This window comes from Drosophila persimilis, unplaced genomic scaffold, assembly GCF_003286085.1.
Source record: "Drosophila persimilis strain 14011-0111.01,24,50 unplaced genomic scaffold, DperRS2 tig00001190-arrow-arrow-pilon, whole genome shotgun sequence".
NCBI lineage: Eukaryota > Metazoa > Arthropoda > Insecta > Diptera > Drosophilidae > Drosophila > Drosophila persimilis.
The window spans coordinates 18,177-29,248 of record NW_020825433.1 but is presented as its reverse complement, the minus strand read 5'-3'; the positions used below and the strand labels follow the sequence as shown (position 1 = coordinate 29,248).

At 50.6% G+C, this 11,072-nt stretch overlaps 1 protein-coding gene and 1 pseudogene across 1 annotated transcript; one reads left to right on the top strand and one right to left on the bottom strand.

The window, feature by feature from the left end:
* Positions 1–314: 314 nt before the first annotated feature.
* Positions 315–2,949, top strand: LOC113566886 (annotated as a pseudogene).
* A 14-nt stretch (positions 2,950–2,963) lies between these two features.
* Positions 2,964–10,797, bottom strand: LOC113566888 (translation initiation factor IF-2-like). Its single transcript, XM_026994051.1, has 4 exons — positions 10,609–10,797; positions 9,931–10,305; positions 9,306–9,717; positions 2,964–2,968 (listed from the first exon to the last, which is right to left on the bottom strand). The coding sequence occupies exons 1-4, from the start codon at positions 10,795–10,797 to the stop codon at positions 2,964–2,966; spliced, it is 981 nt and encodes a 326-aa protein (XP_026849852.1).
* Between the last annotated feature and the right edge of the window lie 275 nt (positions 10,798–11,072).

The window sequence follows — 11,072 nt, the reverse complement described above, 5'->3', positions numbered from 1 at the left end:
CATCCATGTTTAGCTAAACTTTAGTTTTCTCCGTTTTTTTCTTACTCACTCATATTAAAACCAAATTTAATCCATCAAAAGTCAATAAGTAAAACGATTACCTGGGAAAAGATTATAGATAAATGATCTTGTGACTACATAGAATTTAGACGGATTGCTCCTTATCGGTGATGTTTGACTGAATTAAGCATTTTGGCTGATATACTCGACTCGAGAGCTGACACACTGATAATGTTATCTCCAGATTTCCCTCAAAACATTCCTATAAAATCACAGTCGAAAGGTGCAATGCCTTCAATCGAAAAAGTATTAGCATGGTGAACGTTTTAAGCAGTCTACTTGTCTGCGGACTGGTACTTGTCAGTGCCGCACAACTGAAAGACGGAGATGTCCTGCAAGATTACCAGCGTTTAAAAAGTCTCCGCCCGCTGGGAAGTTTACCGAAAACTTCCGTATGAATTGCTCCCGGACTTGGATCTTTTCCACCCCCGAATACCCAGTCAGGAGGATCTGTTGTGTTTCGCGGACATGGCTCAGTTCATGCAGGCGCTCACTACTGGAAAATTATGGGCCCTTAAGAGTAAGTAAATAATGAAAATTATATTCAAGTCAATGAGAACTGAAGTTGACGAATTTTGTGAGCAGTGATCGATGCTTGGGGCTCCATTCCCTCAGGAGTGCTGTCCGGCAATGTCTACCATCTGGGTAACTTCGATGAGTCAAGATCAGCGAGGAGATCACCAGTAGTCACAGCATACATGGAAAGTACTGTTTTCTAATTGTACCCGCCGTATCCATTTCGATCAAGATCGCATCTTGCTTTCCGGCTTCCTGCTCTGCGGCACATATGGATACGTTTCTGGAGCAGTTAATGCAGAATTTGTTGAACTCAAGCAGCACAAATATAAAATTTAGCGAGGCCAGCTATCAGACAAGTGAATCGAAACCTTGGGATGGAATGACCATTTTCACAGTGTAAGTTAGACCTTATCATAATCAATTTCTGTGACTCATACTATGGATTGCAGTGTACTTCTTGGCTTGATGGGTACTATCGTGGGTCTATGCACGCTCTACGACTACTTTCTGTGCCAGGATCAGAGTGAGGACCGGAGAGAACGGAATGATTTACAGAATGATTTAACTCGTATTTTGCCTACCAGGTAGTATCTCTGTGACTGTGAAGATGTGCTCGGCACGGTCAAGTTCCCGTGCCATCTTCCGCATTGTCGACAGCAAATCGAATCCGAACGTGATCAGTTGTCTTGATGGAATCCGCTGCATGTCCCTATTCTGTGTTGTTTTGTTTCTCCAAATATAAATACCTTCAATATGATTTCGGTTTTAGTGGCCTCATGCTTGTATGTGCAAAAACCATTCAGCTCTGTTTTTTTGTTTGCTAGTGGGTCGCGGAATCCTTTTCCAGCTTTATTCTCCACGGATTTTTTTTCGGTTGATTCCTTTTTCTTTATTGCTGGCCTACTAGTGGCTACGGTTGCTCTTCGCTCAATGGATAAGTAAGTGTTTGAGATATTTTGTATCCATCGAGAATTATTGCCAATTTTCTTACAGATCCAAAGGAAAACTGAATGTGCCGCTTATGTATCTTCATCGTATTATACGGATCGTGCCGATACTTGCAATAGCAATCCTAGTTTACATAAAGCTGACGCCCATTGTTTCTGGGGGACCTTATTTTAAAGGTGGATTCCATGGTACAGCCGCCTATGAAAAGGGCTGGTTCTGGACGCTGCTCTTCGTGCAGAATTATGCTACAAGCAATATTGTAAGTCATAGATCTACTCTTATTACCATTTGTACGATAATCGTTTTCAGTGCCTGGATCCCACATGGTACTGGGCAGTGGATATGCAGCTTTATATAATCTCTCCGCTTCTGCTGATTGCACTGTATAAGTGGGGCAAAAAGGCAGCAGCTGGCATCGCGGTTCTTGTTCTCCTACTATCGTCCTGCCTCTTTGCCACGATGATAGTCAACAAATACTCATTGCTCTTCAAGTAGGTCCACGATGCTTCTGTTTGTCGTTGGAGTTCTTCAACCCCATTTAATTGCAGGAATGGAACCGAAGGAGATGCCGGAAGGAAACTGTATTCTGCCACACATACTCATTCGGCACCTTGGCTGATTTCATTTCTTTTTGGATATTTTCTTCACCTGAATTGTAGGAAGAAGTTCCAAATAAGCCGGATTTTGGTATGGTCTGGATGGGTTCTTAGTCTGGCCATGATCTTCACCTCGATGTTTGCCCTGTACCCTGCGACCCAATGGAGTGCTCCACCCCTGTCCACCCTCAAGGAGTTTCTGTACTACACGCTTACCAGAGTGGGCTGGCCCTTAGCCCTGTGTTGGATCGTCTTTGCCTGCATGCAGGGCCATGGCGGTCTGGCCAACAGTTTCCTATCCTCGCCATTGTGGCAGCCTCTCTCGAGACTCTCCTATTCCGTGTACATCTGACACCTTTTCGTACAGGAAGTCAACAGTAGAAGCGTTCGTACTAATACTTATTTCTCGGACAAATTGTAGTAGGTTTTGTTTCTAGTAGTTGATGGTTGCTTATTTTTAACTAACCTCATTGATGATTTTCAGATGCAGAAATTTTGGTCTGACTTTGGGATCACTATTTTCATTTCGTATCTGCTTTACGTTGTCATTGAGGCTCCTTTTGGCGGACTCGATAATCTTCTACGATCCCGGGAGAAAAGTGTTTTGAAGCCCCAAGCTCCAAGCGAACAAAAGCAATCCTCAGTTGATGTCCAGCAGGGCCAGTTGAATGCCGGAAGTAATCTGGTTGAGTCCGACGTGCCTAAATAAGAAGCCACAGAGACTACTCCAGAATAGTTATAGATGTAAATATCAATATGGGTTTTTTTTCACTCTTATGTAGACATTTTGTAGATTACAAAACCACATAAAAAAGATGTGAGCTTCCGACTACCCACACACTAGACTGATAAGAGTAATTATTAATGATGTTCGGCTGTATCAAGTATTACGCTGTGCTAGTCTGAGTACCTCAGACTACTCAAGACTACCTTACTCAACACAATTGTTTTTATAATCGGCTGGTGGTTCTAGATAGAACAGATGGCAGATGGCGAAACGCCACCAATCGAATTAGCATTAGCATAGGAAGCGTTGTGGGTCCGAGATAGCCCGAGAGCGTTAGAGCTGCTCGGGGACGCTGTTAAGCCGAGTCCGAGAGATAGCGACATAAGGAGACGAAATAATTCCACTGCATGCGCATATGCGGTAGCAAATGATCTTTGCAGTGCAAACGACAACACCAAAATGCATTTCCTTTGGACCGCACCACTGGCAATAATTTAAAATATTTAAGCTGCTTGATCTGACATACTCCCCCCGTTGGAAGCCTGACTTTCAACAGCAACAGCATTTGGCAGTAGGCACAGCTTGTTGACGGCGCGCTTTGTGATTCCAGATGACGTCTTCAGCACAGCAACTCGGGAAACGCCATCTCGTCCAGGCAAAAGCTCGACCACTCTCGCCAGTGGTCACTTCATGGGAGGAAGATTCTCATCCTTGACAAGAACCAAATCGGCGACAGCTAAACTAGGCTTCACAGTGCGCCACTTTGAGCGCTGCTGCAGTGACGTTATGTACTCCTCCTTCCACCGGGACCAAAAGAGCTGCTGCAGGTACGAAACGCGCTGCCAGCCGTCCAGGCGATCGAAGTTTAGCTGCGTGACGTCAGGCTCAGCGAACGAAGCAGGAGGGCCACCATTCAAGAAATGCGCTGGAGTTAGAACGTCTAGATCGGCAGGGCTCTCTGAAATTGAAACTAAAGGTCTTGAATTAATCACTGCCGTGATGTGGCACAACCGCGTCCGCAGCTCGTCAAATCCAAGAACCGAGTTGCCTATCGCACGGTAGAAGTGGTACTTGGCCGTCTTCACTGCAGCCTCCCATAGACCACCAAAATGAGGGGAGCGCGGAGGAATGAAATGCCAGTCTATAGCCTCGACCAAGCAAAAATCCAGCAGCGCCTTCTGATGGTCATCGCTGAGGACCAGGCGCTTTAATTCCATCAGCTCATTCTTAGCGCCGACAAAATTGGTTGCGTTGTCTGACCAAATTTGCCGCGGCTTTCGTCTAGTACATATGAAGTGCCTTAGTCCATGTAGAAAAGCAACTGTGGATAAGTTCTTTATAAGCTCCAGATGAACAGCCTTGGTAGCGGAACAAATGAAGATGCAGATGTAGCACTTGATTGGAGCCTTGTTGCGTGCCTCCGGTTTGTAGAAAAACGGCCCACAGAAGTCCACGCCTGTGATCTCAAAGGCATGAGAACCATCGAGCCGCTCCTTTGGAAGATCCGCCATAATATGCTCCAATACCCTGGGCTTCAGTCGAAAGCATCTTACGCACTTGTTTACTGCCTTGTTTACCGTCTTCCTCCCCCCAATAGGCCAATATTGGGAACGAATTAGTCCAAGCAAAGCTCGAGGACCAGCCTGCAGATTCCGCTCATGAAAATGGGAGATTATTGCAAGAGTCAGTGGATGGCTGCTGGGCAAGATGATTGGATGACGGCCATCAAATTCCAACGAAGAGCTTTTCAGTCGAACATCTACCCTGAGAAGTCCAAACTGATCCATGAATGGCGATAACGATGCGATTGAGCTCGATGAGGAGACTGCTCCCCTTGCCCGCAGTGACTTCATGTCCTCCCATAGATGAGTACGCTGGACTAGTCGTAGCAATACCTGGGTTCCATGTTCAATGTCTGAGACAGTGAGACCGGGGCGCCGAATTCGGTTGCAAAACTTGTGAATGTATCCGAAAACGCGTTGCAAAGAAGGAAATGAATTCGCATACTTGGAATTAGCAATAATGTCCATGTAGGGCGATTTGAGCAGAAGAGCCTTCCGACGAAGTTCAAGGGCTGGCTTATCAGGTAGCACAGTGGGTGGCCAGTCATCTGAGGAGCCGCAAAGAAATGGAGGACCATGAGCCCAAAGAGGTGACTCATTCAGCTCAGTCGGATGAGCCCCTCGAGACAGAATGTCGGCTGGGTTTAAAGCTGTGGGAACATAGCGCCATTCCATTTTTTCGGTCATTTCCTGAATCGTTGACACTCTATTTGCAACAAAAATATTAAATCTTGACGGCTCGTCCCGAATCCAAGAGAGCGCAACGGCAGAATCACACCAACAGTAACACCTTCCCTTGAATACATTCATTCCAGCTATCTCAGATATGAGCCTAGCCAGCAACTCCGCTCCACAAAGCTCCAACTTTGGTACTGTAAGTGTCTTCAAAGGAGCCACACGAGATTTGGCACACAGTAAGTGACTGCTGGAATGCTGACCCTAGGACATGACAAAAATGCATGCACCATAAGCCTCGTTGCTGGCATCGCAAAATCCGTGAATTTCCAGCGTAGAGTCTGGAAGGACTACAAGCCGAGGAAATTCAAGTCGACGAATCTGACCAAACCTGGTGCATATTTCCTGCCACTCGGTGTTCAGTGCGACTGGAAGGCTTTCATCCTAGGACAACTTCTCTTGGCACAAACGCTGGAGAAAGATTTTGGATTTAGTAATTACGGGACCAGCTAGTCCGAGAGGATCGTAGAATCGCGCTATGGATGACAAAACAGAGCGCTAGCAGGAATTCAAAGAAGATTGAAGGGCCGAGAGCGAAAATAATAGTAGATCAGAAACCGGATCCCACGCAAGTCCTAAAGTTTTAGTCACATGGCTGCCATCGTCGCAAAGAGTAACACGAGCAATAGATAACTTATGGATAACTTATGTGGTTGATGACACTGGTTGAGATGGCAATTAGTTTAGATCTTTGAATGCTATATTAGTTGGTGATTGCACTGATAGATTATTTATTGCACAATCACGTCGGGGTCACCAAATGTTAAGCTATTAGGCGTTTTTAATAACTGTTGCAATTTGAAGTTAATGAAAGTCGAGAGGCTGTTATAATTCACAATTTATTTGCATATGTAAACCTACTTATCGCGTATGTACATATGGCAATGATTGGGCGAACGATTGATGCGAGGATGTTAATCTAATAGCTGCGACGATTAGCTCAAAACTGCCCATGCAAGGGCTGAAGGGCCAATCTGCCGGGCCCTATGCAGCAAGCTTAGACGCGAGCGAGAGCGTATGATAGCCCGAGAGCGTTAGAGCTGCTCGGGGACGCTGTTAAGCCGAGTCCGAGAGATTGCGACATAAGGAGACGAAAGAATTCCGCTGCATGCGCATATGCGGTAGCAAATGATCTTTGCAGTGGGGGCATTGGAAACGACAAAACCAAAATGCATTTCCTTTGGGCCGCACCACTGGCAATAATTTAAAATATTTAAGCTGCTTGACCCGACATAAATAATTCGACGATATATTATAAAGTTTTGTTTTGTATATTTCCAAAATAAAACGAGGGGGAACGTTGTGAGTTGCTGCGGACACCGCAACTCTACAGCTATACCCGATACTAAGTCAGTATGGCTCTCCTCCGGCAGACGCCGCTACAAACAAGTAAGAAGGCACGGGTTGGGTCTTGTACTGGTATGCTAATATGCTTTATTGGTATCTTAAGTCTATCCTACGCTATTCCGACTCCGGTGCTGGTTCTCCTCTTGGTTCTCCTCTGTGGTTCGATGAGCGTGTCGCTCCCTGGGCTCCCCACGGCGTCGCCAAGCGTGGCACCGCCGGCTCTACTGACTGGGGCTAGCGATTCTTGGCACGTGGCCCAAATCCGCCTCTCAGTCAGGCGCCTGACGCTTTCGCTCTCACTCGACTCACTTGGCTTTTCGGCCCGAGGGTGCCTCACTCCTGGTGGGATGCGCTTCAAGCGTGGCACCGTTGGTTCAAGGGATTGGGGTCTTTCGCTCTTGGCTGCACGCTCGAGTCCGCCTCTCAATCCTCACACAACGCGTTCGCTTTCTAAAGTTCTTTTCCCTTCGCTTGGTCTCACTCTTGTGGCTCACTATTCACTTCACTCTTGCTAGCTCCGTTTGCTGACTCTCCCCGTTCCTGGTCGCGGCCCTCCTCTTATAGGCTCGCTTCTGCGTCGGCGCCGCCGATGCCGCCTGGCGCTAACGGCACTTTCCGCCATGCGGTGCCCGTATTTTTCCATCGGCGTTCCTTCATTCCCTTGTCGCTTTCCAACGGGACCTGGCTGGTGGCGTGATCTCATGACCATATTTGGTCATGCGCTGGGCCACTGCCGGCCCGATCCCGTCATCCCGCTGCTCTCTCTCCAGGGGTCCTCCCCTCTCATCTTGGTTCCCCGGGAGAGCTCTCCTCGGGAATTCGCCGCCTCCGGATATCCCCGGATAACGGCCGTTAGCGCTTAACCCTATACTGCCCCCTACTTGTGGGAATACCTTTCCTCACACTTCCCCCTTTCTTTTATTGGCGGAAAACCCCGGTTTTCCGCGTCCCAGGTTTGCTTTGTTCTCGACCCGGGTGCTTCTTTTGCTTCTTTTGCCCCGCCCGATATAGGGTATGGTCGCTATTCTGACCTACTCGATATGACACAGCGTTGCCCTTACGCTCCACTCGATAAAGCGTAAGGTCGTTTTTGTGATCTACTCGATATGTCGCAGCGTGCGTATTCTACTTCCGGATCGCGAATTCCTCAATGGACTGGAAACGTACTATTTTCTCGCGATGCCGGGTGTTTTCTTTGTTTTTCTTGTGCGCGTCTGGTTTTCCTGGTTTCCTGGTTTTCTGGCCCTCTGGATGCTTCGGGTAAGTTTTCCTCCCGCTTTCACGCCTTCCGCCGCCTTCATTCAAGCTTTACCGATCATTTCTAGCGATGCCCCGCTGTTCCTCTGATGCAAGGTATGACCCTGTTTTTATACCCGATACTCAAAATGAGTATTGGGGTATATTAGATTTGTGGTAAAAGTGGATGTGTGTAACGTCCAGAAGGATTCGTTTCCGACCCCATAAAGTATATCAGCATCAATAGCCGAGTCGATTGAGTCATGTCTGGCTGTCCATCTGTCCGTCTGTCCGTCCGTCCGTCTGTCCGTCTGTCCGTCCGTCCGTCTGTCCGTCTGTCCGTCCCCTTCAGCGCCTAATGCTCAAAGACTATAAGAGCCAGAGCAACGATGTTTTGGATCCAGACTTCTGTGATATGTCACTGCTACAAAAATATTTCAAAACTTTGCCCCGCCCACTTCCGCCCCCACAAAGGTCGAAAATCTGTGGCATCCACAATTTTAAAGATAAGATAAAACCAAAAACGCAGAATCGTAGAGAATGACCATATCTTTCAGACTGCAGAATCTGAATTGGATCGTATCATTATTATAGCCAGCATCAAGAAAACAATTTCATTTTTTCTCGCCCTGTCTCTCTCTAACACACACGTAGCATAGGCGGCTTTGCTTAGAGTAAAACATTAGCGCCTAGATCTCAGAGACTATAAAAGCTAGAGCAACCAAATTTGGTATCCACACTTCTAATATATCGGACCGAGACGAGTTTGTTTCAAAATTTCGCCACACCCCCTTCCGCCCCCGCAAAGGATGCAAATCTGGGGATATTCACAAATCTCAGAGACTATTAAAGCTAGAGTAACCAAATTTGGTATCCGCACTTCTGTTAGATCTCACTATAAAACCTTTATCTCAAAATTTCGCCCCACCCCCTTCCGCCCCCACAAAGGACGAAAATCTGTTGCATCCACAATATTGCAGATTTGAGAAAACTAAAAACGCAGAATCATATATAACGACCATATCTATCAGATTGCTGAATCTGGATCAGATCAGATCATTTTTATAGCCAAAGGAAACAAATCAATATACAGTGGCTACGCAGCGCGTGACGTCACGCTCAGACTGATTTTCTGTCTCTCTCGCACGCACTCTTTGTCGTGTCGTTTAATATTAGCGACGTTCCCCCTCGTTTTTCTTTTATTTGTTCTTGTTTTCAGTTACTTTTTCTTTCATTCTTCTTCTCTACTCTTCTTTTCTCCTCAATACCTAGCCCGGAATACCTCCTGCCGATCGATGGACACCAATAGCCGGTACCGGACGCCACCGTCATTGACCAGACGCTTCACTCTCCTTGCGGTTGGCTTTATCCGCGCGAGAGAGCGCGGGACGACGGCCGGCCACTCCTCGCGTTTGACGGACCGCCACCGTGAGTTGTCCGCCGACCTCGTCTGGGGCCACGATGCCTGGCGCTGGAGCTCGGGCCGGCGCGCCTCCGCCCGCTCCCCTGGGCACGACGCCTGTCGGCCCAGCTTCGGACGCTCGCCCTGGCCGGGTTCCGGCCATCGCCAAGGACCTCTCTCCCATGGCTCAGGTGAGTGTTCGTCCTTCTTCGCTTCCGCCGTTGCTCTCGCGCCGTCATCCGCTTCGCCGTCGGTCGCCACCTCGACTTTGGGTGCCGCCGCTGGGCCCTCCGCCGTCAGTGATGTTGGCGTGTTCGTCGTTCCCTCCGTCTCGACCTCTGCCGTCCCCCCGGGCGCCTCCTCGGGCACCTTTTCGGCTGTGGGTGCCACCGCTGGGCCTGTCGACTCCTGTGGCCGTGCCCGCCGCCTCGGGTCCCTCTCGTCACTGGCGCGTGGTGCCTCCTCCCACAGTCGAGCCTCCCTCGCCTCTTGCCCGGGCTGCTGGGGCGAGGGCCCAGAGGCCCACGATATGTGCAGCGTTTGCACGTGCCACATCATGCCGTCTCGTACCGCGGAGCGCACCTCCTGCGAGACGAACGGCCCGATGGCGGCTCCCTGTGGCCCGTGCCAGTGCTGCTGCTGCTGCTGCTGCTGATGCTGATGCTGCTGCTGCTGCTGCTGCTGATGCTGCTGCTGCTGATGCTGCTGCTGCTGATGCTGCTGCTGATGCCGATCCCCTTGGCCGCGCGCGTTGTCAGCCGGCTTGATCCGGCTAATACACCGCCATTGGTGCGCGACGTCCCGTTTGTGGCGCTCCGCCTCCGCTTCTTGCGCCGCCTTTTCAGCCTCCTGCGTGGCCTTCAGCCTCTTTGCCAGCGTCAGGGCGTCCTCCCATACACGCCGTTGCCTCCGCTCCTCCGTCGCCGCGGCCAGCGCGAACCGCCGGTGCCATTCCGCGAGGCGTCGTGCCTCAGCGGCCGCGTTGTTTTCCGCGATGTCGGCCTGCGTTGCCTGCGGCTCTTTGACCGCGGTTTCTGTCGGCGTTGTCTGCGGCTCTTTGACCGCGGTTTCGGTCGGCGTTGGCTGCGGCTCCTCGACCTGTGGGTCTGTCGGCCGCTGATCCCCTCGCCGCGCCGTCGATGTCCCCCTTGTGCGTGCCGACGACTCCTCTTCCTTGGCCGTACGCGTCGAACGCGTGGACGCCCGCTTCGATGCCCGCTCACTGGGCTCCTCCTTCCGCGTCTCCGTGCGCCCCCTCCTTCCTCCATCAGGCCGCTCCTCGCGCTTGCTGGGGTGGGGCTTCTCGCGCTTGCCGGTGCGGGGCTCTTCGTGCTTGCTGGTCCGGGGCTCCTCGCGCTTGCCGGTGTGGGGCTCCTCGCGCTTGCTGGTCCGGGGCTCTTCGTGCTTGCTGGTCCGGGGCTCCTCGCGCTTCGCCTCGCGTGCGCGTTTTCTCCGTGGCGCCGGCTCCCAGCTCACCAATTCCAGGTCACTTTCCGCCTCGGTGTACCCCGGCGATACCACCGGGGATACCGTCGGTCCCATGGATCCCGCGGTTGACACTAGCGGTGAGGCCAATAACTGTAGCTCCGGGGACCTACTCCTACTCGCCCTTTGCTCCTCGCGTTCGACCTGGTACGCCTGCCGCCGACTTTGCGTATCACCCATAGCCTGATACCCGCGGCGAATCCATTTCCTCTGCTCCGTTATATATATACCAGGGTGCTGACCGATCTCCCAGCTCGTGATCAATAGGTCCTCCGACCTTTCGCCCGTGCTGCCAAACATCGGCCCGCCCCCCGTGGCCAGCTCCGCCCGTCTCTGGATCGGCTTAGATGCGGATGTCACCCCCGTGCAGCGCCTAAGACCCAGGGATCATCCGATTCCCCAGCCGGTAGACCGCGCACGGGCGGCATCCGCTTTTGTCCCGCCATCCCCGACGT